Source organism: Panthera uncia, chromosome D2 (genome assembly GCF_023721935.1).
Source record: "Panthera uncia isolate 11264 chromosome D2, Puncia_PCG_1.0, whole genome shotgun sequence".
NCBI classification, from domain to species: domain Eukaryota; kingdom Metazoa; phylum Chordata; class Mammalia; order Carnivora; family Felidae; genus Panthera; species Panthera uncia.
The window spans coordinates 27,225,922-27,244,126 of record NC_064818.1 but is presented as its reverse complement, the minus strand read 5'-3'; the positions used below and the strand labels follow the sequence as shown (position 1 = coordinate 27,244,126).

At 35.1% G+C, this 18,205-nt stretch overlaps 1 protein-coding gene across 2 annotated transcripts in view; it reads left to right on the top strand.

The window, feature by feature from the left end:
• Positions 1 to 18,205, top strand: part of CTNNA3 (catenin alpha 3) — a 1,717,381-nt gene that overhangs the window by 408,357 nt on the left and 1,290,819 nt on the right. The window contains exon 6 of one of the 2 annotated variants that reach the window (XM_049646149.1): positions 10,633 to 10,896. The exons of the other annotated variant lie outside the window; for it this stretch is intronic. Within the exon in view, the coding sequence (XP_049502106.1) occupies positions 10,633 to 10,896 (264 nt within the window). The remainder of the gene's footprint in view (positions 1 to 10,632; positions 10,897 to 18,205) is intronic. 2 annotated transcript variants of the gene reach the window in all.

Sequence of the window (18,205 nt, the reverse complement as noted above, 5' to 3'; positions counted from 1 at the left end):
TGGAGGAGAAACATATTTGTGGGGGGAAATGTAAGAAAGGCAATAGGTTCAATTTCAGATGTGTTTGACTCAACTTGAGTTATGAGCCTGGAGATCAGAAGAGATGTAAATACTATCAAATGTCAACTTAAATTTAGTATTCACTGTCATCTAAGAAAGGGGAGAAACATTTTAAGGATGAATATGGCTAATAGTTTGCTGTACAGAGGTCAGAAGTAAATGCTGGAAAAATGTTTGACATTAAATAATTTCACTTCGTAATACCCTTTAAGGTAGGAATTATTATTCCAATTTTGTAGCTGAAGTAAGTTTAATTATTCTACTCAAAATCTCCTGCTTTTGGAGTGTGTGTGTGTGTGTGTGTGTGTGTGTGTGTGTGTGTGTGTGTTGGAATTTTAACCCCAAAGCTCATTCTATTAAGATGAGACAGACCTCCTGCCCTGGAGTTGCTTAGCATCCACCTCACTCTGCTTATTGTAGGCTCCTCAGGCCCAGGGACATGCATTATCTCATTACAATCTTTTTCAAGGTCGTATAGACATATGGTATGAATATAAAACATGGAGCCTGCACTCATAAGGCTGACACAAACATCTGTGCTGGCATTTTGGAGCAGAGGTCAGGGATTCTTTTTGTTTGGCCAATTTGGATTTGAATGTTTTTAAATGGGGCAGATATTATACAGTGTATGAGTACCACACCACTCTTTATGGACTTACATTTGGCCTATTCATGCTTCCTGCTTAGAATAAACATCTGAGCTTATAACCTTAGAGACATCTGAGTTTGTAGCCTTATCTCTAGCCTTAGCTTTAAAGTCACATCTTAAAGCATGGTGTTTTCAAACTTGTTGATTTAACTAAAAGCCAAACAATTTTATCCCCCTTTGGGAAAATCAACCATTAAGCTATCATTACTAAGGTGCTATATTTAGAATATTTCCTTTATCAAAGGTAGACTGAAATAGGTAACATGATAGCTTCACTATTTCCCCATTGTCACTGACTTATATTTTTGAGCAATATAATGATCTATGGATCACACTTTAATTTCTATTGTTATAGTTGTGGCCTCAAATTTTTTTAAATCAGTCTTGTACTGAAACTGAATTAAGGAATGTGTTTCTAATCTGAGTTGTATTACATATTAAAATTATTCATCAGGAAGATATCCTGAAATATGTATTCTCTGTTGGGCTACCGCAGAACTGTATGGTTGTAGGAAAGTCCTTCGACAGACATTGGGAGCAAATGATGAAACTACTAACAGCAAATAAAAATAGTGTTGGGTAGAAAGAGTGTTAATACAGGAGCCAATTCTGGATCCTATTCATAGCTGGGATATTAAATGAAAAATGACTAGAGAGTTTTTGAGTGTAGGAAGCATTATAGCTGTTTAGTAAATGATAGCTTTTTCAAAAATTTTTTATGTTTATTTACTTATTTTTTGAGAGAGAGAGCAAGCCAGGGAGGGGCAAAGAGAGAGAGGGAGAGAAAAATCCCAAGAAGACTGTGGTGTCAGCGCACAGCCCAATGTGGAGCTTGAACCCACGAACTGTGAGGTCATGACCTGAGCCCAAATCAAGAGTTGGACACTTAACCAACTGAGCTTCCCAGGTGCCCCAGTAAATGATAGCTTTCATAAAAACAATCATCACCACCACTTTTTATGAATCTTATGTGCCTTTGGACCAATGTCCTTTTTCTTTTTTAACATTTAGGGATAATGACACTTTTCTCCTCATGGAAATCTTCATGAAAGGATGACTGGAGACATATTAAACAGGATAAACCACTACATGGATGTAAGGGATTATTAATTAGAAATTTGGATCAACACCCCTGGGCTTGGATTCCATTTGTACTAAGTTACAGTATTTGCTTTCTGAGATGCACCAGAATGTTTGGAAAATGATGGTCTATTTCTCACAAGTTAGTCACGGAAGCTTAAATAGGAAGAAATTGTAAGGAAAATGAAATTTTTGATCTTTGACTAGGTGTTAAAATCTAACTTAACTCTCATAGATTTTAATAAATCTGTATTTTAGAGTAAAATTTTTCTGACTTATAGATGTTTGAATCTTATTAGTGATGAAATATATACACAAATGGAAGGAAAGCATGAAGCACAACTTAATTTTGTTTAAGTAGCTCATTATTTTTCTTCTTTCCTGTTTACTTCTTTTACTTTAATCATATAGTAGATGACTTCAGAAAAAATTTATTTTGGGATATAAATTTGAGGCAAATAGTGATGTAATATATAGTATATTTGTTTCAAATAGAAAACAAACATAGTGCATTTCTGAACTTTATATATACATTTTCTTGATGGGCACTGTAGCCTGCATTAGAGTTAATTAATAATGTTTTCCTAGGAGGAGGTATCTTTGGAGTTATTAATATTCACTTTTGTATATTTTTTCTACCCAAGATATGCATTAATGGCCCAGAATGCATACCGTGATAGATATCCTAATACTACTATTACATGGTTTCTCAGTTTTCTATTTGAATTTGAAGAATTCTTTTATTTTTTCCTTTTGTGTATTTGTCTTATTAATATGAAATGGAAAATGAGAAATAAGATTAGAAAAGCAGTAATGGTTTCTTTCTATTGCTTAATAATGTTTTTATTGTAAAATCTTGCATTTTCTTAATCCATTTTTTTCTCAAAACTTTCTTATTATGTCTGTAGTCTACACTTTTTTTTTTCCATTTTATATCCCTTAATTCAGTTAAGGCTAAATATTCCACTTCCTAATTTATGTTGGAGAAAAACATATAAATTAGCAGGTGTTTGCACTGTTTTGTTTTCTGATAGAACATGAAGCTGCCTAGTGACCGGTGAAGCAGTTAGCAGGCAGCATCTTGGCAGAGGGAAGACTAGGGATAGAAGCCAACCAAGAATGGAATCCAAATAGCAAAGTATTCATGGGCTTTTCTGCTGTACATCTTAGTCTTAAGGTAACAAAAAATGTTCTTCATAAGCCTTCCCTCCCCTACCAGAGTGATTTTGTCAGCTTCAGAAACTTCATTTAAACACCTTGATAATTTGGAAGAGAAGAGAAGAGAAACTTGATAATTTGCATGTAGTTCCGCTTTGTTGAGCAGAGTGCCTGGTGAGCTATTCCACTTGGGCAGGGATGTAACTTAGTTAAAGAAGTGTTCTCTGATCTTCTGAAATGAAAGTTCAAAGGTGCATGGAATCAATTGCTATGAAAATCCTTTGGCTTTGCCCTTCCAATGGCCAGGATATGGAACGTTTCTTTTCTTATTTTTATTTTTTTAAAGCTTTAGATTTTTTTTCTTTTTCAATAAAAGCCCTCAAAGTGGGTAGAAGATATTTGCCAATGAAATGCATATCCAGTATTTTCATCCTTCCCCAAATATCGTGGGAAATGCAATGCCAGGCCAAGACCATAGCTTATTCATACCAGTGTCCTTTGCTCAGAGAAGTCACAAACTGAATATTTGTTTGGCTTTACTAATATTGCTGTTTTGCTTGATTTTATAGAAATGTTTTAATTGAAGTATGAGATACATACAGAAATATGCATATGTTGTAAGCATACAGCTCAATGAATTTTGCAAAGGTAAACACACCCATATAATCAGAACCCAGAACAAGAAACAGAAAATTACCAGAATCTGAAAGGATCCCTATGCCCTTTCCAATCTCTAATTACCTTTCAAAGCTGAGATTTCTGATTTCTAAGACCATAGATTAGTTTAGCCTGAGTTTGAATTTTATATAGATGGAATCAAATAACAGGTACTCTTTTGTGTCTCATGTTTTTTGTTCCATATTTCATAATGTTGCATGTAGTTGTATTTTGTTCATTCCCATTACTTGAGTTGTTGCCAGTTTGGGGCTACTTAGAAGAGTGCATCTATGAACACTTTTACACATTTCTTTTAAAGAACATGTGAATATACTTGCATATGTGTTTTGTCTCCTAGGAGTGGAGTAGCTGGGTGATGAGGTGTATATATGCTCAGTTTTATAGGTAAAGTTTTCAAAGTAGTTGTACCAATGGCTTCACTAAAATTTAATGTAAAGATAAGTATTTTAATTTTATTCTTTAGCTTCCTGTGACATTGTCATACACTAGTTTCTTTAAACTCTCTGTATTATATATATTTGCCACAAAACTGATTTCTTGGAGTAATTATATATACAGTTTCTTAACCCTTCTGGCCTTAACTTCCTATTATTTATTTCTCACTCATTTGTCCATTTGTTTCTTCAAAGAATGTGTTAAGCTCATAATATGTGCCATGTACTAATAGATAATGAGAATATAAAATAAGTAAACTATAATGCTTGCATTCAAGGGAATTATAATGAAGTGGAGGAGACAGCAATATGAACAGATATATTTTTAATTTATTTCACTCAAATCTAAAAAGCTACTTCCTCCATCTATTGTTTCTAGATTTAGTAAAGAATTCCATTAACAACTTGTCAAATTCATTCATGATTTCTGGATTTTTTAAAATCATGTGTCTTTCAATATAAACTTTTTTTTTCAAAGTGAACAGATCCCATATTTTTAACACCTTGGTTCAGGAGTCATTCTGTCTTTTCAAATTGCTTTAAAAAGCTACTGTAATTTTTTTTCTTAAAGTATGATGACTATAATTATCCACAGTAATTCAGGTTTTAAGCTTTATGTGTGTTTGTGTTTTTGCTTGTTTTCCTTTTCTCCCCTTCCCTCTCCTCTCCTCCCCTCCCTCCCTCCCTTCTTTTCCTTTTCTTCTTTCTTTCTTTCTTTCTTTCTTTCTTTCTTTCTTTCTCTCTCTTTCATTATTTTCTGATATCTTTCTTGGTGATTTGCAATATATATTTGGCCTTTTGGGCTAGCACATATAATTACCAGCTTTACTTTCTCAGGAAACAATTTATGATCACTCCCAGGTTCTCCTTATTGTAACATTAATCCTGGGCAAAGACCCTATAACCTTTGCACTCATGGCTTTACCTCCCAATTATGATCTGGTGATTCACAGGTCTCTATTTCTAGCCCAGACTCTCAGAATTCTAGATCCATGTATAGTATATTTTCATTTGGATATTATTCTGGCATCTCATATTTGGCAGATGATGAAATGTACTTCACCTCTATTTTCCAAACATATTATTTATTCTGTGTTCCCCCATCTTGGTAAATGCATCACACCGTGTATACAACTGCTGTAAATTTTTCTAGACACTTCTAAATATCTCCTCTCTACTTCCCCATATAAATATCACAAATCTTACCATTTTTACCTTCTAAATATTTTTGGATCCATTCTACTACAGACTAGAAATAGTATTCAGTGTTCAGGCACTCGTTGTCTCTTGCCTGGATTATTGTTTAGTTTCCTGACTGCAATTACATTTTCTCTAATCATCTAAAAGGTCACTGCTAGAGTAATCTTTGAAAATACACACCTGAGCTGCTTGCTCTTGCAGTTCTTTCGCATGGCGTGTGAGGTATCAGCCACTCACCTTTCTAGCTGGATTCATCACCATTCCTGCTCAGGTTTCCTGTACTTGTCATGCCACCTGCATGGCCTGCATGCTCCTTGCTCTCTCACTTGTCAGGCCTTTGCACATGCTGTTTTCTTTGCTTATTGTTCTGTTCTGCACAAGGATAACTTCTACTCACTGTTTAAGAGTTACCTTTGATAAATTTTCTTCAATCCCCTCAAGCCAAGGGACTTTCCTCTATTATATGAATAATTCTGTAGCTCTCATATAAATTTGTCTCCCCTTCTGATCTAGAAGTTCTTTATCTTTGTATTCTTAACAGCGCACTGTCTGATACATAGAAGGGCTCAACAGTATTTATTGAATGAATGGTTGAATTAATTAACTGATAGCTTAGAGTCTCCATTTTTTATACTTTGTGATCTTTAAAATCCCTAAATATATTTTGTTCTCTTGCCAGGGTTAAAACTCATATGTTGCCTCTCTACCCACTTGCACAGACTTGTAAGGTCTTTTTTAATCCCATCTGTGTGTTTCTGCATCAGCTGGAAGCATTTAATGTCTCCTAAACTTGGAAATCTCATGTGAGCTTTTTCTTCTGGAGCATTTAAAAAAAGATATTAAAAAAGTATCAATTCCTAGGAAGATGAATTCTTTATATTTCTCTGTCCAGAGAAATCCCTAATTGACCCTACCATTTAATTCCTATTTTGACCTGATTTGAAATTTTAGGATAAATGAACAGCTTAATGAACCTCTGAACCCATGATGTCATCAGTTAACACAAAACAACCACAATCACCACCAGAACTTTTCATTTAGAAGGATGGCATTCATTAGTCCTCCTTTTATCTGTGTGCCTGTTGACTATATTAAATTTATCCTTTGGGATGTCCTTTAGGAGAAGTGATCTTGCCTTCTCAATTTCCTTTACTTAAACTCTGTAATGTGCCTTTCTTAGCTCCACTTGCTCCCATAATATAATATTTTTGTTATGTTCACTGAACCTGTCCTTTTTCACAGATTTATTGGCTTGGTATTTGGGGTATCAGTGCTCATTAAGGACTTGGTAATTAATTGCCTTGGGCATAGTTAATAAAGCATAGGCTCAAAATCCAAAATATATTAGAATTTTTTAAATTCCAAAGTTCCTATAGCATTAAAGTTACCACAGTTAATAGTGAGCTATACATAGCCATCATCAGAGTAGAAGAAATAATATTGTGAACTTTATCTTTCTTTGTAGTAATGTATGTTCACCTTTCAGAAACTACCCACATATCGATCTTGCCATTCTAAATAGAGCAGTATAATGCATAGGTCACTTCAGAGGGAATTATGTAGTTAGTTTTAATTATACTCTAATATGCAGAGGATTTTCTTCAGCTCCTGCTGAATGTTTATACTTTTTATTGTTATACCTCTGAAGAGTGCACATTCTATCTAAACAGTAAATTACTTATCCTCCAGGTCACACTGACATAAATGTAAGTAGTGTTATTAAATTGTGGGAAATATGAAAATCATTCACAGCATCACAGGACAAAACCAGTACCCCAGGTTTAATAAGTTTTATTGAGAAGATTATTTTTGGGATATTTTCAAAAGAATAATTCTGTACTCATTTCATAATTTTCTACTGCTATTCAACTCTATTCCATTTCTCTTTTTTAAAAAAAACTACATCCCATTTCTGATGTGCTAGTTACTCAATCCCATAAGAGGGTTGGCAGAAGTATCATTACTCCATTTTTACAGATGGAAAAACAGATACTGAAAAAGTAGAAGACTTACCCAGATCACAGTGCTAATGACAGAGCTGGAACTAGAACCTACACCGGAAATACAAGGGGGAAATCATAGCAAGCCGAGAAAACTACACAGTGTCTTGTGTTGGGTAATTAGTGAGTATGAACAGTGAGTTAGTTGACAGCTACTTCTAACTGTCCTCCCCACATCTTGTAAAGAAGTTAATCTCCCCTAAAGCCTTTATGAAGTCACAGACAGCCTTTATTTTCAGAAGGAAGGAACTAAAAATATAGTAGCACAGCCATTTATTAATCTCAGACAACATCATCCTGAGGTAGCAGAGTCTTGTGAAAAAAGCATGGGATTTGTAATCAGAAGACTTTGGTTTGGATCTCAGTTGTTTTACACTTAATCTCTTTACACTAAATACGTATTTAGTTAAAATGGGGTTAATAACACCAGCCTTACTGACTCAAAGAGTGTTGTGATGATCAATAAGATACTATCTAGAAGTACTTTATAAACTGTGCCATTATATAAGTCCTCGTCCTTGTATAGTAACGAATAAAGGAAATCCTTCCAGTGTAGGAAAGAGTATGACATAGTTGTTAGGATCATGGCTTAGCAGTCACGCTGCCTTGGGTTACAATACAAGAAAAGCCACATTCTAGCTCTGTAACTTGGCTCAGGAACTTAGTCTTTCTTGGTCTTCTTACCTTTAAAATGGGAGATAATATCTATCATGAGGTTTTATAAAGATTATATAAGTTATTGTATATGGAATGCATAAGCTATTGTTAAGGTCTCTTGAATTAATTTTCTTTAAAAAAATTTTTAATGTTTTTCTTAGAGAGAGAGAGAGAGAGAGAGAGAGAGAGAGACAGCGAGAGAGAGACAGCGAGAGAGAGAGAGAGACAGCGCAAGCATGAACAAGGAAAGGCAGAGAGAGGGAGACAGAATCTGAAGCAGGCTCCAGGCTCCAAGCTGTCAGCACAGAGCCCAAAGTGGGGCTTGAACTTGAGGTTGAACTCGAGGGGCTTGATCACGAGGTCATGACCTGAGCTGAAGTTGGATACTTAACCAACTGAGCCACCCAGGCGCCCCTGAATTAGTTTTCTTTAAAATGAATGTTTTTGTTTTTACATTCACTTTATTAATGAATGATAGAGCAAACAAAATATTATTTGATGAATACAACATACATATACTTAACTTTCATATTAAGGTCAGTTAAGGCTGAGAGAAAAGCTGGCCCTGGAAGAGAAGAGGAAGGCAGGGCAACTACTAGTCCCAAGTTAAGAGCCATAAGCTCCCTAGTTCAGAACACAGACTTTGTGTTCAAATCCCAATCCTGTCATTTATCCCTAATAACTTCTTGTCCCCTACCTGTAATGGTGAGAGTGACCAACATATATTGAGACTTACTAGGTGCTGGGTCTTTATTCTAAGCACGTTATTTTTTATTTAGTTAGTTTTTAAATTTTATTTTATTTTTTTAATTTAAATTTTAGTTAGTTAACATACATGCAATATTGGTTTCAGGAGTAGAATTCAGTGATTTGTCACTTACATACAACACCCAGTGCTCATCACAAGTGCCCTCCTGACTACCCATCTCCAGTCTAGCCCATCTCCCACCCATCTCCCTCCATCAACCCTCAGTTTTTCTCTATAGTTAAGAGTCTCTTGTGGTTTGTTTCCCTCTCTTCTCTTTTTCCCCTTGCCTTTCCCTATTTTCACCTGTTTTGTTTCTTAAATTCCACATATTAGTGAAATCATATGGTATTAGTCATTCTCTGATTGATTTATTTCCCTTAGCATAATACGATCTAGCTCCATCCACGTCATTGCAAATGGAAAGATTTCATTCTTTTTGATGGCTGAGTAGTCGATGAACATTTGGGCTCTTTCCATAGTTTGGCTATTGTTGATAATGCTGCTATATATAAACATGGCATACAAAACTGAACTTTTAGTTTATATTAATGATTTTAGATTTCCAGAAAAGTTGTAAAGATAGTACAGAGAATTATCCTCTGCCTTTCTCCTGGTTTCCTCTGTTGTTAATATCTTACATTTGCCACTTATGAACAAACAAACATTGACGCATTACTGTCACCTAAACTACAGGTTTTATTTGAACTTCACAAATTTTTCCATGAATGTCTTCTTTCTGTTCCAGGATCCAATCCAGGGTATCATATTGCATTTAGTTGTCATGCATGTCTCCCCTGTATACTTTGGTCTGTGACAGTTTATCAGTACCATCCTTTTTCATGACCTTAACAGTCTTGAGGAATATTGCTCAGGTACCATATAGGACGTTCCCCAATCTGGTTTTCTTTATTGTTTTTCTCATGACTAGGCTGGAGTTGTGGACTTTGGGAGAGAATACCAGTGAGGTGAAGTGCTGTTCTTGTCACAGTATGTCAAGGGGTACATGATACTCATGTGATATTACTGATGATGTTAACCTTTATCACTTGGCTAATGTAGTGTTTGCCAGGTTTTTTCATGGTATTTTGACTAGTTTTGATCAGCTATCACTTATATTGGACTTTCTTTTCCCTGTCTTCCCACTGTTTGGAATGCTTTTCATTTATATTTACTTCAAATGTCATTTTCAGAAATATCTTCTCTGACCACTCAAGCTAAAGAAGTCTCTATGACATTTCACTTTTGTATTTTCTTCATCGCATTTATCATTGCCTGAAATTGTCTTGCGCAATTGTTTACCTTGTTTATTGTTTGTTGATTGTCTCCCACCCCCTCAAACATGAACATAAGCTTCAGGAGAACAAGATCCTTGTAGGACTATTCACCTCTGTACACTTGACATCTAGCACAAGGGCTAGCATATACTAAGTGCTCAGTAACTATTTTTTGAATAAATGTCAAAGAAAAAAGATCAAGGATTAAATTATTTATAAGTATTTCTGAAAAAGAATGAAAAATAGCTGAATGGTAGGAGGTTCAATTTAATATTCTTAACTGAATCAGTTTAGTTTTAATGAAAAGGTTAAATGCAATCATAAGCATCTATGGAAATAGGTAATCAACATCCTTGTAATTCAGGCTCTCTTATAATGCACTTAATAATGTGAATGCCAGAGTATTTTTCTGACTTATAAGCAAGATATGACTGACAAATGTAAGATCTGCTTAGTTATTATACATCTGCACCATTTGTGACCTTTATTTGTTAATTGGCTCAGTTTTCCTATTGTAGAATTTTTAACAGAATCTGAAGGAGTGTAGAAATAATTGATGCTCTGGATTTTAACTTATACCTGACTTCTTAGCATCTATTATCTTTTCATTTATATTGACAGATATATGGAACATTTTTATATAAATCTTTCTTTTATAACCCATTGTAAAGAAACTTCGTATGTGTTTCTTTAGGACTTAAAATCTCCAAATCAGAGGGATGAAATCGCAGGGGCCCGGGCCTCACTGAAGGAGAACTCCCCGCTCTTGCATTCAATTTGTTCAGCTTGTTTGGAACATTCTGATGTTGCTTCCCTTAAAGCCAGCAAGGACACAGTTTGTGAAGAAATTCACAATGCCCTCAATGTAATTTCAAATGCTTCACAAGGCATCCAGAATACGATTGCCCCACCGGAATCTAAGGCAGCCACCCTGGGAAGTGCCCTTGATGAGCTTGAGGTAAGTGGAGAGAAAGGTAAAATGTGATTTGATGTACCCCAATATGAAAATAAACAGATGGGTTTTCAGACCTGTGTTGGAGTTTAGACTATGAGTAAATAAAAATCCAGTTACTTAATCAGTCTCTATCATTGCCTTGGATCTTCCAATGAATTGATTGGCAGGAAAATATTCTATCTGTAGACTTCTGATTCCTTTATATTTCTTCCAAGGAAGTCAATGAATTTAAAGTGAGATTGTTGATTATATTGAAATGATGATTTTAGTTTACATGGATCAATTTATGAAATGTAGGATTTACTCATTCCACAAATACTTATTACTGGCACTTTCTTTGTGCTTGGGATATAATAGAGCACTCCCCTCATGAAGCTTACGTTTTAACAGATAAATATAGGCAAAAAACAAAAACAATGAACATTGTGGATAAGTAAATAGAATGTTACATTGAGAAAGTGAGATGACTTGAAGGCTTGAAGGAGATTAGATAATTCGGCAGATGGATACCTAAAACTAAGGTTTAAAAGCATATCCCCATTGTTTAAGGACAGCACAGACATCAGGGTGCCTAAGTGGAAAGTAAGGGGATGAGTCAGAGCTGAACTGAGAAGATCCAATGGGACCAGGTTATAGAGAACTGTGTGGGTTGTTGGGGGTTCTGGCTTTTACTTCAAGTTAAATGGGAGCCATTGTAAGGTTTTAAGCAGAGGTATGACACTGGAATCTAAGAAGGACTACACTGGCTACCTGAAGAACATAGACTGAGGGGGGAACCAAAGAAGAAGCTGAAAAACCAGGCAGAAAACTATTATAGAAATACGGGTTCCATCCTTATGTTTATGTACACCAACTCACTCCACCTCACAGTTTAGTTTGGACCAAGGTGGCCTCAGTGATTATTAAAGCTAAATTTTGTAAATGAAGCCAACTAGATTTGACAGAACTAGTGTGGGATGTGAGAGAAAGGGAGGAGCTATGGCTGATCTTTCAGGCTGGATCTTCTCAATGCACACACTGAACAGAGTTTGGGATACAGGTGTTTTTAGGAATTAACATGTGTGAAGGGAAGAGGGAGGGAGCAAATTGAGCAGAGGAAGAATTCTACCTGTGGGCCAGACCCACAAAGTGTAGACCAATCAGTAGAGAGCTCGAGAGGAAGGGTTACCCTTTAGTGTACCTTCTCAGGCAGACATAGCCAGGCTTTTTTTTTTTTTTTTTGCCTCCATCAGGTGATAGATGCAGGTCACCCTGCCTTGGGAAGGGTATGACGTCCAGGCACAGGGAAGAGGGAGCAGGCAGACCCTGTGGGAACTGACAGCTGGGGGCCATCTGCTGGCCTTACTCCCAACAGCCCACAACTCAGCAATAAGTCCCTCACAGAAGAGAGATGTGAACAGTACACCTCTCTGTCTACCACAAATAATCTTAAGGTTTTGTGTCTTTGTTGTTTTTTTTTTTGTTTTGTTTTTCTTCTTTAGCAGCTTGATAGATGAAGTTTTCATCAACCATGATGAGGAACACTGGGTGAAGCCAGTTTTGAGAGGAAGATCAGAAACTCAGTTTTCAACAGGTTTAGCTTGAGATATTTATCAGACATTCTAGTGTGATGTCAAAGATCATTAACTATGCAAGTCAGACACAGTTGCTTGATGAGAAGCAACATAGTGTAGTGCCTAAAAATAACAGTTTTAGAATGCCAGGGCCTCTCTCTCAGCTGTGGACTTGTTGCCCATGTGACCTTAGGAAAGATACTTAAAAAAATTTTTTTTTTAATGTTTAGTTATTTTTGAGAGAGAGAGAGAGAGAGGGAGAGAGAGGCAGACTGAAAATGGGGGAGGGGCAGAGAGAGAGGGAGACAGAGTCAGAAGCAGGATCCAGGCTCTGAGCTGTCAGCACAGAGCCGGACTCGGAGCTCCTACCCACAATATGTGAGGTCATGACCTGAGCCAAAGTCGGATGCTTAACTGACTGAGCCACCCAAGCGTTCCATGAACTTTGGAAAGTTACTTAATTCTCAGTTTTCTCATCTCTAAAGTGGATTAACAATAGGGCCTACATCGTAGTTTTGTCAGAATCAGTGAATCAACAATACATGTAAAATGCTTAGAGGAGTGACAGGTACATAATAAGTGCTCACTAAATATTAGCTCTCATTATCATTAGTGGAGATGACTATTTGAAGGCAAAATTTTCCACAATGAAATCAATGCAATTAAAATTACTAAAGTCTTACTGGTAATTTAAAATATAAACTAAATACATATAATTCCTATTATTGTTCTTAACATTATTTCTTTCATGACAAACTTATGAAAATATAATTTATTTAAATTTAGAGTAACCTTTATTCTTTTCCTTTAGTTACTTGTCTTTAAACAGATATCTTCATTTCTAATCTGACATTATTAAATTCCTCATGATTGGCATCCATGCAAAAATTTATTATTAAGTTCATAATAATTAGCATCTATGTGAAAATTCTAGAAACTAAGTAAAATAGAAAATTAGTGGTGACTCTTTAACAGTACCCATCATCTAATTGTTTTCCATCTAATTGTTAATAAACTTGTCTATTAGATGCATGTGTTCTCTTCATAGTAAGATTGAAAACTCCTTGTTTTCAAGGGAAAGATTGTCTTTCTTACTAATTTTATACCAGTGATGCTGCAGAATGTTAGGTCCCCCATACATTAATATGTAACATTATTTCATAGCTAAACAGTTAACATAAATGTATTACTTAATTATTACAGTGTCACTATAAGATAAATCCTTAATTTTTGTTTTACAGAAAATAAAACTGAGACTTAAGGAAGTTATATAACTCGCTCAAATCAGAAGGCTAGTGAGTGGTAGTGTCTAGAATGTGATCTAGTCTTTCTGATTCCAGAAGGTATTTAAGTTCCGTGCTGTATTGAATTCTCACAGATACAACTTAACATACTTAATTTATGCTAAGATTCTTAATCTGTACGAACCATCAGAGAAATTATAAATGTAACCAAGTCCAAAAGATGGAATACTTTTTTAGTGAAAAGGACTTTGTGCCTGAGTAATTTAAATAGAACTACTCTGTATTTGGAGCGTAGCTGGTATGGTGACCTAAAGTGGACTGATAGGACTATATATCATATTTTTCACAGAACTAAAAACAGAATTATGTCAGGGGATAAGATACCCAGTTTATCCTGGATACTTATTCTATATTCTTAGGATTATAGAAGAAGATGGAATATTTCCAAATTGTTCTTTCTTTTGTGACTTCTCCTTTTTCTATTTAGTTCAAAGTGTGAAAGTGGCTGCTACAGATAATATATGGCAATAATTAGAAGGAGAAAGTGTGTGTGTGTGGGGGGGGTGTAACTTTGATGGGAGTGGGAATAGGTATAGTGATGGAGTCTTCCCTTTCTCAAGATGAGTGGTGGACTCATTTCTGAATGAGGCAGGAGAAAGATATTTCCCAGAAATCCTAATGCTGTCTTAACAACCTTTGAAATCAGTCCCAGTTACAGCTAGGGATGTACAAACCAGTACAAAATGCCTGAGTTTGCATATATCTGTATCTATATCTATATCTATATTATATATCTGTTACAAATAGCTGCAGAGTCTCTCTGAACCAGAATTTATTGAGCATTTAGCTTTCTAAAATGGTTTTGTAAATTAAATGGTTGCATTTTTCTTCATTTACACGAAGCTGTATTGGTAAAAGATCCAAAATAACCTTTGCTCTATCTTGCTTCTGCAAATATAATACTATGAAATAAACTGATGTAGTAAATACTCTGTTGGGAGTAAGTCTCATTAAATGTTTATAGTGTGGAAATGTATCAGAGTGCTTATTCAACAACTACGATGCTGAAGCTTTGTTAAATCTTTCATTCTGGCTCATGGCTGGTTGTAGATATTAAACCTGAGATTTGTTGCTAGAGGAGAAAATAGAAGTTGAATTAGAACACTGTACAGGCTAAACTGATTAATATATTGGAGAGCCTGATGTGAATTATAAGACCGTTCTTTTTGCATTTGTGACTGAATAGGAGTTGAAAAGTGTCAAATTATAGATTGACAGAATTTTAAAAATACCTTTAAATGAGAAACTTTGCCAGTGAAAATTGCTTTGCAACTCCAAGTCCATTAAGACGTATTTTCTCTTTTTAAAAATTAAAAAAAAAATTAAGTAAAAAAACTTTTTAATATATATTTTTAAGCTTATTTATTTCTTTTGAGAGAGAGAAAGAGCACAAGTGGGGTCAGGGCAGAGAGAGAATTCCAAGTATAATCTGTGCTATTAGCAAATAGTCCCACGTGGGGCTTGAACTCACAAACCGTGAGATCATGACCTGAGCAGGTATCAAGAGCCAGACCCTTAACCAACTGAGCCACTCAGGTGCCCCAAGACATATTTTCTCTTATGCAGTGGGAAAAAGTGGCGGTTGTAATCATGGCTGTAAGAATTATCCAGAACTTCTTGTGTTAAAGATGATAATAACAAAAGAGTTTTGTAGTATTTTCTCAATTTCAAACAACTGTCATATTTATTTTCTTATTTTTAATATATTCATTCCTATATCATCATTCATATATTTCTTTATTCACTGTTGTATTCCCAACACCTAGAACAATGTCCTATACATAGTAAGTGCTAAGTGAATATCACTGAACTGAAAGTAGGAAGGAAGAAAGGAGGGAAGGAAGGAAAGAAAGCATATAGGAATGCTGTATGTCATTTTGTGATTTGCAGGGAAGAACATGTTTTCCTTACTCCTTTTTTTTCCTCTTCTTTCTCCAAATGATAGCATATGTACTTGGAGTATGTTGCTGTACTTAATTTTTAACTGGGACATGGATTTAGTGAGGGTAACTACCAGAAATATATCTAAGTGATAGGCTGCTTAGATTTTTTTTTCTGTGATAAGAGAAAAAGTTATCTACTTTTAGTAGCTATTTAGGCTATTATCTAGCTTTAGTTTAGGTTCCCTGCCACTGCCAAGAGGCACTTGCCTGCTGCCTTTTACCAAGAGTAATTAATTTTGAAGAATGTGTTTACCTGAGGGAGAAAACAGCCTCTGGCAATCAGATTAGCATTTAGGAACTAAAGAAAAATGGGCATCACTGGTGTCTAGAAGCCCTTTGATATGATTTTATTTTATTTTTTTTAAGTTTAGTTTCTAGAAATATAAACTGAAAGAACTAAAAGTGATAGATAAAATATTTTTAAATACATGGGTAATCTGATAGGTAAATTGGGGAAATTCATTGAGGCACGCCAGATACAAAAAGCCAGACATCCAGACTAGCAAACCAGCAATAGCACTGTGCTGATACTGAGGATTTCTTTTCCATTATGGCCTGTAGCTTGGATTTTGAAAGACCATGAACTGAGGACAAAAGACAAAGCCTTTATCTTGCCATCTGGAAAGTCACATGAGTCCCTTGAGTGAAGCGGAGAATCCTTAAATTTCACTACCTTTTTAGATGAATAAGAAAAACATGAGCTCATACAGTAGGAGATAGTAGGAAGACGTGACTGGCTTAACTTTCACTCTGGGTAGCTCAGAAAAAATACTATAAAATACCTTGGAAAGTTTTTAACCGTAAGTCTGTCCTTATCTGGATTTTGGGTCAGAATTCATATTGTCTGTATAGCCTCTAAAACCCAAGCTGAAAATTTAATTTAAATTGTCCTGTCTTGGCAATACCTCCACGTACTTGCCAGAAGTAAACTCAAGTTCTCTGTGTACTTTATACATAGTCCACAAAAAATTTTCATAAAGGTCTAAGGAAAGTGAATTGTCACAAGATACACAAATAAGCAAGACACATGAATGAGACTTTGCAGAAAGCAAACTGCAGAATTAGAACTTAATACACTGCAGATATTGAAATTATGATAGTGAATATAAAGTAGTATACTTAATATACATTATTCACTCATTTATTTACTAAAGTATGAGGAGTATGGTGAGGGAACAAAAGACTGTCAAAATTGGCCAGGCAGAACTGTCTAAAATGAGAAACATAATCGTGAAAATTCAATGGTTAGGCAAGACAGGAGATTGGATAGAGAATTAATGATCTGAAAGATATATTTGAAGTTCTTTATAATGTACCATGGAGACACAAAAATAAAAATACTTTTTAAAAAGCAGTTAAGATACATGGAGGATGTGTGACAGTTTTAAAATATTCTAATATAAGATCCAGAAGAGAGAAAGTATAAAAATGATACTAAGAATTTCCTAGGATTGATGAAAGATACCAACCTTCATAGCTAAGAATCCCAATAATTCTCAAGAAACATGTATAAAAAGAAATTCACGTTTACACATACTGTAGTGAAGCCGAAGAACACCAAAAACAAAAAGAATATTTTTTAAAAAGGGAGAGCTCTGTTCTCAGCAAGAAGGCAGAATAGAAGGCTCCTGACTTTCCCTCTATCTGTGAACACACTGAATAAACAACTACACATGTATCAGTTACCTCTGAGAGAAATCCAGAAACTAGTTGAGAGATTCCTGCACTTTGAGCAATTGAGAAAATACCCACATCAAGACAGGTAGAAAAAGCTGAGATATACTTTCACCATAAACTCCACCTCAAGCAGATTACCATATAAATGAGATGAAGCCTCCATTTCCCAGCTTCTCCTTGAAGAGCAAAGCTTTTGTTTTTAATTGTTGAAGTATATTTGACATACAATATCCTATTAGTTTCAGGTGCACAACATATTGATTCTATACATTACTCAGTGCTCATCATGATAAGTGTTGTCACTGTCACCATACAATGTTACTACAGTATTATTGACTATATTCCCTATGCTGTACTTTTTATCTCTATGACTTATTGTTTTATAAATAAAAGTTTGTACCGCTTAGACCTCTTCATCTATTTTGCTCATCCCCTCACTCATCTCACCTCTGGCAACAACTAGTTCTCTGTATTTAAAATATAGGTTGTTTTGTTTTGCTTGTTTGTTTGCTTTTGTAGATTCCACATTACAGTGAAATCATGTGGCATTTATCTTTCCTGTTTGACTCATTTCACTTAGCTTAATACCCTCTAAGTCCATTTATGTTGTTGCAAATGGCAATATTTCATCCATTTTTATGGCTATGTACTATTTCATTGTAGATATATACCACTCCTTCTTTATCTGTTCATTTATTGATGGACACTTGGGTTGTTTCCATATCTTAGCTATTATAAATAATGCTGCAATAAATATAGGGGTACATTTATATTTTTGGATTAGTGTTTTTATTTTTTTGAGGGTAAATACCCAGTAGTGAAATTACTGGGCTGT